At 39.5% G+C, this 13,334-nt stretch overlaps 1 protein-coding gene across 2 annotated transcripts; it reads left to right on the forward strand.

Annotated features, from left to right (window-relative positions):
- The first annotated feature begins 5,601 nt into the window (after window positions 1-5,601).
- higd1a (HIG1 hypoxia inducible domain family, member 1A) lies at window positions 5,602-8,645 on the forward strand. Of its 2 annotated transcripts, none has more exons than XM_027136792.2 (4): window positions 5,602-5,733; window positions 6,748-6,836; window positions 7,082-7,216; window positions 7,361-8,645. In XM_027136792.2, exons 2-4 carry the CDS (start codon window positions 6,758-6,760, stop codon window positions 7,447-7,449), a joined length of 303 nt encoding a protein of 100 aa, XP_026992593.1. In that variant the 5' UTR covers window positions 5,602-5,733; window positions 6,748-6,757; the 3' UTR covers window positions 7,450-8,645. The 2 variants fall into 2 exon arrangements, with proteins under 2 accessions (XP_026992593.1, XP_047670890.1); XM_047814934.1 differs by having other exon boundaries at window positions 5,659-5,725; window positions 6,745-6,836.
- Window positions 8,646-13,334: the final 4,689 nt, after the last annotated feature.

Consider the following 13,334-nt stretch of genomic DNA (forward strand, 5'->3'; position numbering starts at 1 on the left):
CACAATAACTAAACGCAGAATTAGAAATAAACCCAAGCAAAACAACAGGTGAGCAAACACAGGTAAGTCAACGCCCCTCTCTCGCGCTCGGGTAACATCCGGGTCTTTATACCTGGCCAATAACACCGGATTGGTTCCTGAAGTGGTTCATGGAATGATGACTGGCGGCTGAATCGTCCAATCACAGGACCTGCAAGGCGGGACAGTGAATAAAGGAGGAAAGAGAGAGAAAACAATACGGGACGTAACACTCCTCCTCCAGAGTTCTCCAAAAAAAACCTTCAGAAAGTCCTGATTCACATCAATTTTAATGATCAGCTCACCAATCTAATAAATCTAACAAACCTTTACTGTAATATATCTGCTGTAAGATGTAAAGGCTGGGGGAGGGGGGTTGTGGACTGGTTAATGTCTGGACAGATCACATCCAGGTCCATGCTAGAGCATAAGCACTTGTTTCAGTTCTAATTCAAATGTCATTTGTCTCGTACATCAATGAAAATCAGGAAATTCTGTACCTATGACATTAGTTAGTGGGAAACGGGGGCGTGGCCAAATGCCGGTTTATGAATGGAGGGCGTGGCGTATCACACTACTGTGCTTAATGATGGTGGCAGAGATAAAAGTGAGAGCCGGCAAGTGAGAGTTACCTTTCATTTAAACATACAATCTGCATTTTGAATTCCTTTTACGCCACTAGAAGGCACAATGTTGCTGCCTGACACAAACTTTTCTGAAAATGATATTAAATGATATTAAAGGCAGGGTCTCCAATTTTGAGAAATGCTTCATGCCCAGCACAGCCAAGCTGCCACTGCTGGGGCCCTTAAGCAAGGCCCTCAACCCTCCCTGCTCCAGGGGCGCTGTATCATAACTGCTCCTGCATTCTGACCCCAACCTTCTTAGTTGGGGTATGTGAAGAAAAAAGAAATGTAGTTATAATAAAGGCTTCTATGCCCACTCTATTCTAAATGTTTGGGATCAGCTAGAAATGTTCTTGTTTTCCATTAAATCGCAGAATATTATTACTTAATAATGAATATAACAATAATGAACTTTATTTAATAGGCAGATCTTGACATGGTGCTATTGAGGCTGGAGCTGGAATAAGTTCTATCTCTTCCATATACAGTACACACGCCATATGCCCACGTTCTATTACACCTAATAGGACTGAGCACATCACTCCAGTCCTCAGGTCCTTACACTGGCATCCAGTTACATTTAGAATAGATTTTAAAGTATTGTTACTGGTTTATAAATCACTTCATGGCTTAGGACCGAAATACATTACAGAAGCTAACTGAATATAAACCAAGCAGACGACTCAGATCATTAGGATCAGGTCAGTTAGAGATACCAAGGGTTCACAAAACAAGGTGCGTCAGCATTTAGTTATTACGCCACCTAGAGGTGGGATCAGCTTCCAGAAGAGATCAGATGTGCTTCAACAGTAGACACTTTTAATTCAAGATTAAAAACACATCTGTTTAACTCTGCATTTACTGAATGAGCTCTGTGCTGGTTCACACTGACTGTGCTGCTTCACACTGACTGTGCTGCTTCACCCTGACTGTGCTGCTTCACCCTGACTGTGCTGCTTCACCCTGACTGTGCTGCTTCACCCTGACTGTGCTGCTTCACACTGACTGTGCTGCTTCACCCTGACTGTGCTGCTTCACACTGACTGTGCCGCTTCACACTGACTGTGCTGCTTCACCCTGACTGTGCTGCTTCACACTGACTGTGCTGCATCACACTGACTGTGCTGCTTCACACTGACTGTGCTGCTTCACCCTGACTGTGCTGCTTCACACTGACTGTGCTGCTTCACCCTGACTGTGCTGCTTCACGCTGACTGTGCTGCTTCACACTGACTGTACTGCTTCACACTGACTGCACTTTTTATCCAAATCACTTTGACTCCTTTTTAATTCTTTTTAACATATTTTAAACTGTTTTTATTAAAATCACATCTATTTTCTTTAATTGTTATTTGTTTTTGTTATGATTTTATCCTGTTTCTTATTTTTCATATATATATATTTTTTTCTCTCTTTTATAAACTGTTTCCTAATTTCTATGTAAAGCACTTTGAATGACCTCTGTGTATGAAATGTGCTATACAAATAAACTTGCCTTGCCTTGCCTAGTGGTCAAAGTGAGCAGTGTGCAGTGTCCAGATCGATGGGTGGGTGGAGCTACTATAACGGGTGGGGCTAATCCAACCGGTGGAGCTACTCTTATAGGTGGGGGTAATCCACCGGGTGGGGCTAGTCCACGGGGTTTGCACAATACAGTAAAAAGAAAAAGAAACAAGACTTTCATGACTTACAGGAAGCAGAGGTCAGAGGTGAGGGGTTGGTCATGCAACTTTATCCAGCATCACTGCATTTGCCAACATGCTGAAGTGGAGCTTCCTGTGAAACAGGAAGTCTCAGTTAAAATTCTGTCACTGAAGGTCACAGAGTTTTACGATGACCCATTAGTTCCTCAGGAGCTCCCTGTTTCACTATTATAAACTTTGGTAGAAAGGACATTATCTACATTTACATCATTTACATTCACATTATTTACATTCACATTATTTACATTTACATCATTTCCTGTCCAGTGTCACCAAATGAGGTCTGGTTCCTCTAAAGGTTTCTTCTGTGCTATCTAGTGAAAAGTCAGAAAAGTGAGCCAAATCAGTGTGAAACACACACACACACACACACACACACACACACACACACACACACACACACACACACGCACACACACCAAAACACACGCCTGGAATTAATAATCGGGTAACAATCAGTCAAGAGCAGGCCCACAGAAGATTACTTACTGTTTATTCTTATATAAATATTATATAACTGCAGGGTTGTATCATTTATTAGAGGTTGTTCTGCCAGGAGTCAGTTCTTAGACGACAGTTCTTAGAATTTTTCCAGCTTGATTCCATTTCCACTTTTATTATCCAGTGAACTGAGGAATGTGAGACATCACAAGGAAAGAAGAATTGCTAAAATGTTAAAGTAAAAATCCCAATGTGTTAAACATCTGGCTAATCATAACAGCTTTTATCACAAAGTCTTCATATACACTGTGTGGCCCTTCCAATGGGTTCATAATAAGTATTGGCACCTATACCTTTAAGTCGATTTATGATTTATGATCTAAAATTTAATTCTAGTGATGTGATTATATCATTGTACACACACACACACACACACACACACACACACACACACACACACACACACACACACACACACACACACACACACACACACACACACACACAAGATTTTAACAGTTTTAAACAACTTTAATAATAAGTTTAATTTTCTATTTACTGTCGTTATTAAGGAACATATTCCAACTATTTGAAAGTGACAAGTGAAAGTGACGTGACATACGGCTAAGTACGGTGACCCAGACTCAGAATTCGTTCTCTGCATTTAACCCATCCAATGTGCACACACACAGCAGTGAACACACACACACCATGAACACACACCCAGAGCAGTGGGCAGCCATTTATGCTGCGGCGCCCGGGGAGCAGTTGGGGGTTCGGTGCCTTGCTCAAGGGTACCTCAGTCGTGGTATTGCCGGCCCGAGACTCGAACCCACAACCTTAGGGTTACGAGTCAGACTCTCTAACCATTAGGCCACGTAAAAACACATAAAAAAAAATCGCCTTGCAGCTGCAAAGCCCACAAAAATATGTTGGACTCATCAAGGTGAAAGATTTGTGCGTGAATGAAGAGAATCCCGAGCTACTATTTCTGACACTGTGTGTGATATTATATAACAATGATATAACAATTATACATACATTGTTGTATGTTGTATGTTGAAGAAGTTTAGTGCTGTTGTAATATGTGTATTTTCAATCAGTTATTTGGAACATGTTATAGAACGTTATTAACATTTTTAGTGAGACAGCCAGGAGTGAAACAGAACCAGGAGAAGTGTGGAGAGGTGAGCAGTTGCGTTCTGCTGATTTCGGACGAGCTGCACGAAAAAAGGTAGACACCATTAAAAGGTAAGCAATTTTTTGCTTCTAGATTACTTCTTTGTGCATCGGGTTGGGGTAGTAGTAACGCTCAGAGTCTTCTGTAAATTGACACACACATACCACCAGCACCACCGTAAAGATTTAAACAGATTAAAACAGTTGTTTAGACATGACTTGAAGATTTATGTATGTATGTAATGTAAAAAATCAAAAGCCAAAATGATCTACAATACTATAAAATATGTTCTGGTTATTAGACACACCTACAAACACAGAGACAAACTGTACGTGCCGTGACAAGACCACAGGGATCTGCATGGTCCAGTATGTTAGGAGCCGCCGTCAGTGTGCCGTCAGTTCCTGCACATTTAATCCTAAGCGGTGTGTTTAATTTACTGTCATTACAGAGGAGTTAGATTAGACATCGTTAGCTGTTAATTTTCTCTGTTTTAATGAATTATCTTCACATTTCTAAACTAATAAAGTACTAATAACAGTCTATCATTTCTGTGTTTTGTCACGCTCTCCCACCACACATCGTATTTCTCACACAGAAAAACTTTTTGACTATTGGTCATATATTTAATAAGCCGCAGCGCCCGAAACGTATCAGTCGGCAACGCTGTCTCTATGGAACCGGGCAGGAATCAAGCGCGTCTCCCCTGGAGCTCTTAGTCGAGCCTGACACTTATCAGCCAATCAAAAAAAGATGCTACACAACAGCCAATCAGATAATAGCATTATTGTATCTGGGTAATATTTAACACAACCAATTAAAAAAACATATTCATTAGCGAGGGTATTTTCGATGGTCGGTTTGAACAAAACCTCAACACGAAACAGCTTGTCTCTGGACGGGACATTGTCCTCAATCATGACCCTAAACATGTCTGGGCTTGTGCTGAACTGTTTTAAACGGGAGCAACATTACACATGATAAAGGAGTCCAAAAAGGCAACAACCCTAACCCTAACCTAACAAAGGCCACTCTTGCCTATCTTCAAAACTTGAGAGCCCTGTAATGATAATAACATCTACAGTAGACCATGTAGTTCTGAGATAGAGGAGAGTGAAGCCTCTCATTTACATTGTTTTTACAGTTATAAGCATTTGCTATGTCACTAAGCTGTTTTATTGAATTTATATTGTGTATATCTGAGTTTATTTAAAGTTTTATTTTATGTGTAACAGCACCGTGTCCCAGGATGTGAGCAAACATTATAATGGCTTAAATAATATTAGGACATTTTTATTTTAACAGTACTCCATATTATTCAAAGGAATCTGAGGGATTTATTTATTTATTTATTTAATTTATTGCTAGGTAATAATGACTAGGCATGTACACTGTGGCGTGCTGCACGTGCCGTGACGTAGAGAACTGCATGTTCCATTACAATATGAGCTGCGTTCAAGTGTAGAAACATCGTTTAATAACAAGTGGCGTGTTTTATTAACTGTCGTTATTGTGTAGATGAATATCGTAAGCCGTAGATAATAATAATGATAATTAATAATACATTACTGTTTAAAAAAATAAAAAATAATAATTCTGACAACGGTGTTGAAAAGTGTAACAACTCTTAAACAAACACAATCTCACAGCACTTGAAGGCACCTCTGTAACGTCAGTCCTACGCTGCGCGAGATGACGTCACTGAGCAGCGTGTCCTCGAGGTGAAGCCGGTACTCGGATCTGTGGAGGTGAAGTAACACAACAGGTCTGTGTTTATTTTATTATTATTTACCTCACAAAGGCACTGAAACTCATTTATACACACAATAATAATCAGAGCTGGTGCATAAAGTAGTTTATTAGAAATAATAACGTGTCAGTCAGCTGTATTTGTGTGGTTAGCTAACATGCTAACATGCTAACTAGATTTAAGCACAGATACATTAACAATAAAAAAAAAATGTAAACTACATGGAGTTTTTATTTTAAAACGATTTCGCTGCTTTTATTTATATAATCTAAATAAATAACCTAATCTAAAGGGGAACATTTTATATACCACAGCTCTGACCTTCAAGAATTAAAATTATTATTATTATTATTGTTGTTGTTGTTGTTGTTATTATAATAATAACTAGTATTATTTTTGTTGTTGTTTTTATTATTTTTTATTGTAATTATTATCATTATTATTGTAATTATTATTATTTAGTTAACACTGAGGTCATATTCTTTATTCTGATTGGTCAGAAGGTTTTAATAATAATAATAATAATAATAATACATTTTATTTAAAGGTGCCTTTCTGAACTCTCAAGTTTTATTATAAACGTGCTGCAGTTTTCTGTTATTTAACATATTAACTATTATTTAACATTAATGGAGGGAGTCTCCAGTGTCAGCGCTTCATATCAGTCATTTCAAAAGTAAGAAATAAATAATAATAATAAAAATCAGTTGCTTAGGTGTAAATGGAGTTAACCTCTGGAGAACATTGTGTATTATGGTGTATTTACGGTAACACACCCACACTGTTTCCTCCTCACACTGTTGACAAGTGATTAGTAAAGAATTGTCATCACTTCTGGGTAACTGATGGAATCATGAGATAAACCTGTTTGTTTTACCATAAGGAAGTGATATATTAAGAGCTACACAATCCAGGTAGTGCTGCTACGTGTCATCAGGTTACAGTGTAGGAGAATTTAGGAGTGTTTATTACAATGTGGGTTTCAGTCTGTTTCTAAATAAAATATTAACTTCATGTGTTTCCTTTCAGTTCAACCAAGATGTCCATCGTGTCATTTGATGAGTATGAGGAGTCCAAGTTCATCAGGAAAGCCAAGGAGAACCCGTTCGTCCCTATTGGTGAGACATACATTTGCTGATCATCAGTTATATACCACAATACATACAGAAATGTGAACAATGATAGAAGTGAATGTGGAACACAGCAGAAATGTCAAAATACTGCCTCCTGTGGTGATAATGATGATGACAGTAATAGGGGTGGTGAAGGTATGATCATGGTGACAGAGATGATGGTTATGTCTGTGATGACAGATATGGTGGTGGTCATGATGACGATGACGTTAACGATGTTGTTTCCACAGGGATGGCCGGTTTCTTTGCCATTGTGGCACACAGACTGTATAAGATGAAGAGCAGGGGCAATATGAAGATGTCCGTGCACCTGATCCACATGCGTGTGGCAGCGCAGGGCTTCGTGGTGGGAGCCATGACTTTAGGTACTATTCTACACTAGAACCCAAACACAGACACATTCAAATGGTCATGGTGACATCATCGTCATCATCTCTCCAGGCTAATGGAATGATCATGACTTTATAATTGATGAGTATAGTGTATATCAACCTGTGGTGTCGTTGCAGGTGTGGTGTACTCCATGTATAAGGACTACGTGTTGAAGCCGGCCGAAGCTCAGAGAGCGCTGGAACAGAAACAACAGGAAATCAAGTGAACAGTGGACTGTCACAGTATTCTAATTTTAGACTAGTTCTTTTTTTTTCCTGCATCCTGGTGTCTTGTAGATACTTCACTTCTTCTCAAGATGCTAGGGTTAGGTTTAGATATTTATCTTTAAAGATATATACTGTAATACACAGGGTTCGTAAATTATATTTTATAATATTTACATTTCTAAAACCACGGGCCAGAACACACAGCAGTGTGGAAGTGGGCACATACTTTCCTCTGTCCATCTGATGCTAACTTCATCAAAAGTGTCTGCCAATGTCAGCTTGTAATCTCTAAAAAAACAGGCTCTGATCTGCTTAAATATGTTATTCATCAAACCTTTAAAGAATACGGTTCCTCACAGTGATCATTGACTAAAGGAACCTTTAACATGATAACCTTTATGGATTCTGATATTAGAGATGAACAACATCATAGTCGCTATACAGGTTGTACAAGGTGTTCAAAATGTGGTCTGTTGCCCAGCTGGTCTGTGGAGATCACAAAATATGGGCAGATAAATAATATGCTAATAGTTATTGCTAATAGTTATAACCATGTGATCATAGTGAACGTTTCGGTACAGGACATTATCTATGCTTTATTTTTAGAAAAAAAGGGTTCTAAAGAACGGGTTCTTTCTACTTGGTGGTCCTTAAGGTTTCCCTGCAATAAAAACAAATCAATCAAACATGGATGAACTGATAAACAGCCTACAGATGTTGTGCTAGATAAATGTTAATAGGAGTGATTACTGTAAATGACTGGACATGGACTTGGGCTGTGTCTGATTTGCATAGGCATGCATATTTAATTAGGAGGAAGTGGTAGAGATGATTTGTCGTTTCCTGAATGTGCCTTGTTTCCTTAACGTAACATTGCTGCATGTGATAACATTGTGTGTGTGTGTGTGTGTGTGTGTGTGTGTGTGTGTGTGTGTGTGTGTGTTACCCTGGCTCTGCCTACCAAAACCAGCGTCCATCACTTTAAAGACTCAAGAACTTCATTAGCAGCAAAACATAACACAGTAACTGCTGGTCCGTCTTCGGTGTTCCTGAATGCTTGTGTTATTAAGATGATTATTTTTGCACTTTGTGTTTGTACATCCTGTTGGTTTATTAGAAGTTGTATTTTTTATGTAATATATGCTGAAAAACACACCTGTATGCATCTTTGCCATTAAATTATAAATGGATATCACATTGTGGTTCTGAACTGAGTTTTTTTTTTAGTTCAAGGATTTGTGAGGATCATGTGCAGAGGTTTCCAGGTTTCTCTGGTAAAAATAGAGTAGAATGAAAGGAGATCGGGAACAAGTTATGATTTCCTACACTATTTCTCGTACTGAGGATCATGCAATAGAGAGGATTCCGTGTAAGGGGGTGGGGTAGTTGTAAGTTATATCAGGCAGGGCAGAGAGGGTGATGGATTCACTCCCTTCCACGAGTTCACTCCTTTCCACTATCCAGTCCCTTCCCAGGGTTCCCACGCGTCCTGGAAATTCTGGAAAATTAATGATCAATGTTCCAGTCCTGGAAAACACATGGAAAATGAGAGAAAACATAAATTGTCCTGGAAAAAAATCATGTCCTGGAAAATTATTATTTTAAAATGTTCTTGATCATTTAAAGAACAGTTTACAAACCGGTAAAAACAATTAACGTTAGTAACAGAAAGCGCTCTGTTCAGGGACGCTGAGTTTTGACAGGTTTTTTGTTATGCTGTTTAATCTCATTGTGTCAGATGACACTGTCTTGTGTTGGCGATTTCATGTGCTAGGAATGGTTTAAGTGCTCGAATGTTTTCAGCAAATGGTGACGGGTAAGCAGGTTATATTAACCTTGTTAATCTGAATATCATGTGCAAGGGGAATGCACAGCAAACTAAAGCATGCATGACTGCATTGGCCTGAGAACGGAAACGGTATTAATATGTGCTGTCTTTTTATTTTATAAATGTTAATTCATTCATAAAATACATTTTATTCACATGACAAATTGTCTTTAAAAGTAATCCATCCACACAGTCCACAAACCTGTTTTATGAGCGATATAAGAAGTCAAAATTAGATATTCTACTGACGTGATGCACAGCACATCATACATTGAACAGTTATAAAACGATCCACAAGACAAAGCAAACCATGTACCACTTAAACAGCTTGACACTGGATTTGGTACAAAGGAAGCTTTAGAAAAGGCATCTGGAAACCTCTAGGACCATCCTCTAAAAATTCAGCAGTTTAAGAAAGAATGTATCTCCTTCCTTTCCATGACTTGCAAGAAAATGATGGAGAAAAGTCCCTTAATGTTCCCAGTTGTGCGGCACCTGAGCTCCCTTGACCCTGTGGCCATGGTTGCAAACGGAGAAAGTTCAAGAGAAATGTTTCAGAAACTCTTACAAAATTTGCTTAATGCTGGTTGGTACACTGCATCTCACTGTGATGAGATTCTTGCACAGTACAAAACATTTTTAATAGACATCAACACACACCATACAGCAGAATTCCAACATTTTGCTTACAATTCCAGGCTGGACAAGTTTCTTATCTTATCAGAAATCTTATCAGTGGCACACCAGAATATACAGCCTTGTGGGACCTGATTAAACATCTGCTTACACTATCTCATGGAAAAGGGGCAGTGAAACGAGAATACTCTATCAACAAAGATATCCTTGTTGAAAACCTTAAAGAGAGTTCTCTGGTAGCACTGCGCATGGTCCATGATGCAATGGCTGAACACCCACTGGATGAAGAGATCTCATAATACACTGCAAAGGAGGAAGGATATGTCGAGTACTTAGAGGATGAAAAGAAAAAGAAAGTCGAAACTGCAAATGAGAGGAAAAGAAAAGACCTGCAGCAAGAAATTGCAAATGTCAATGCAAAAAGACAAAAAATAATGCAAAGCATAGAAACCATGCAAAAAGAGGCAGATGCAATCAGGGCAGAGAGAAAGCATGACTTCACCTTATTGTCAAAATCAGATGCCTATCGAAAAAGTGTCACAGAGAAAAGTGAGGAGTTAGCAGCTCTACTGTAGAACAAAGTTTGGAAAACATGCAAGAGAGTTTGAAGCAACTACACTAAAAAGTTCAAAAGGATACTGTTCATTGGAGCTTAATGCATTGAATGTTTTGGACAGACAATTAAATGTTGTTTATTCCATTTGGGAATGCTTCTGCAGTTATCTTTCATAATATCATTTTTTGTTTTTTTGGTGTTTTTTTTTTTTGAGAATGCAGTTGGGGGAAGAGGGGAGGGAAAGTTTACCAAGAAGGGCCTTGGCAGTTCAACTTCAGAAGCGTTTAAATTCAGAAGCTCTGTGTGTGTGTATCTGGTGTTTTTCTAATGTTATAGTTAAGTAATAGCCCTAAAGAGTACGTTGTTTTTAAGACTTCTGGAGAGAAGAACATATTACTTTAGGCCGGCATCTGTGATCCTTGTCTTTTTTCCTAAATTTGAAATGTCCTGGAAAATTATCTCTGAAAAAGAGTGTGGACCCTGCTTCCACTATGCTCCAGACCATCTAGAAAGACCTTCTGCCCATCATTACCACTATCGTCAATAGATCCATAGCATCTGGTCAGGTGCCAACTACTTTCAAGAGAGCAAGGGTTATTCCCATCCTAAAGAAACCTGCTCTGGATCCATCAGACATCAGTAACTACAGAATGGTATCACTTCTCTTGTTTTCTTCAAAAATTCTTGAACACATTGTCTATAATCACCAGTCTGTCTATCTCTCACAGAACAACCTCCAAGACCCCAAACAGTCTGGCTTTAAAGCAGCTCACTCTACAGAGACAGCCCTTTTGGATGTCTCTGAGAAGCTACATGCTGCTAGATCAGCCAAACTGTCATCCATCCTTATCATCCTTGACCTTTCAGCAGCATTTGATACGGTCAACCACAAGACTCTCTTATCCACCCTCAGGAGTCTTGGGATTTGCGGATCAGCTTGGGAATGGTTCGCTTCCAACCTGGAAGGACGCTCATATCAGGTAACATGGAGGGGAGTGACATCTACTCCACGCAGACTCTCCACTGGCGTCCCACAGGGCTCAGTACTTGGTCCTCTTCTTTTCTCCCTGTATACTCTTGGTGAAGTTATTTCCTCACATGGGTTCTCTTACCACTGCTATACTGATGATACACAACTTATCTTCTCTTTTCCACCCTCAGATGCCACAGCTTCTGACTGGATCTCAGCATGTCTGGCAAAAATACTGTATCATCATGGATGACTGCTTATCAGTTAAAGCTCAATCCTAGCAAAACTGATCTGGTGTTCATCCCAGGTGATTCATCCCCAGGTCATGATCTTGCTATATCCTTGCACAACGATCTGATCTCCCCTTCAGTCACAGCTCACAACCTTGGGGTAACCATGGACCATCAACTGTCCTTTTCCTCTCATGTTGTTAATGTGACGCGCTCATGTCAGTTTCCTCTCTACAACATTAGAAGGATTCGGCCATTTTTGTCCACACAGGCTGCTCAGGTACTTGTTCAGTCTCTTGTCATTTCTGGACTGGATTACTGCACCACACCCCTGCAGGTCTACCTATGAACGCAATCCGTCCTCTGCAAATTATCCAAAATGCAGCTGAACAGCTTGTTTTCAACCTGCCTAAGTTCTCCACACCACCCCGCTGCTCCACTGGCTTCCGGTAGCTGCAGGCATCAGATTCAAAACACTAATACTGGCCTATAAAGCCAAAAACAGACTGCACCTCACACCCTCAGATCTACCAGCACTGCTCGACTGGTTCCACCATCTCTCAGGGTAAGAGGCAAGTTTACACAAGACTCTTTTCTGTTCTGCACCAAGGTTGTGGAATGAACTTCCCCTAGAGGTCCGGACAGCTGAGTCACTGGATATTTTCGAACGGCAGTTGAAGACCTACTTATTCAGGAAACACTTCAACTAGCACTTTTTTCCTTATCTTTTGCATTTAAAAAAATGGTATGCTGTAAACAAATGCTGTAAATGTAAATGTAATGTAAATGATGGGAAGAACACCAAGTGATGATCTAAGATCCTGGAGACTGGTGACTGAAGGTCTCAGATATTTCCTCCCCTGTGGGTTGGAAAGCATATGTTGAACATCAAGGAAATCAAGTGATCTTCAGTAGGGAAAAGATTAAGGAGCCTGTCAAATTTCAAATTTATTTTTTTTGTATTGAGCTTTTAAGAATTCCCATTGTCTCAAAGCAGCTTTACAAAAGTATTGAAACAGAAGAGAGAGAAAGAATTCGGCCTCTGTTAGTGATGAGAGTGATTGGAAGCTAAAACTGAGATTGAGACACCTTTCTTTATGGTGGACTATTACTAATGCTTTATTATGTGTCCACCATTGTAAAGCCTGACATGGCCTGACACTTTTTTTATAACCATGTACAAATGTGATTTTGTTTTGTTTTGGCCCTTTTTTCCAAACAGGAACCTTTTAGTGACCTTTTATTTCACCTTGTGGAAGGCAAAAAAAACAGGTTCTTTCCTTAGTCAAACAAAGATGGACTTACATTTACATTTCTATTTACATTTTTGTCATTTCGCAGACGCCCTTATCCAGATAGGTAGATAAGAGCTAGTTTTAGTGTTTCAGAACGATGTTACTTAGCTGTTCGAACATCTAGGGGAAGTTCATTCCATCACCTCTCTTACACCTGCCTCTTACCCTGACAGATTGTGGGACCAGTGGAGCAGTACTGTAGATCTCAGGAAGCGAGGTACAGTGTGAGGAATGAGAAGATCTTTGAGGTAAGAGGGAGCTGCTCTGGTTTTGGCTTTTGACCCCATGTGTACTGTACTTTTCCTGATTTAGTCTTGTCTACCGCATATGTTTGTCAGACAAACTCTAAGACCATGCAAGCTTGTGTCC

This window comes from Tachysurus fulvidraco, chromosome 1, assembly GCF_022655615.1.
Source record: "Tachysurus fulvidraco isolate hzauxx_2018 chromosome 1, HZAU_PFXX_2.0, whole genome shotgun sequence".
NCBI classification, from domain to species: domain Eukaryota; kingdom Metazoa; phylum Chordata; class Actinopteri; order Siluriformes; family Bagridae; genus Tachysurus; species Tachysurus fulvidraco.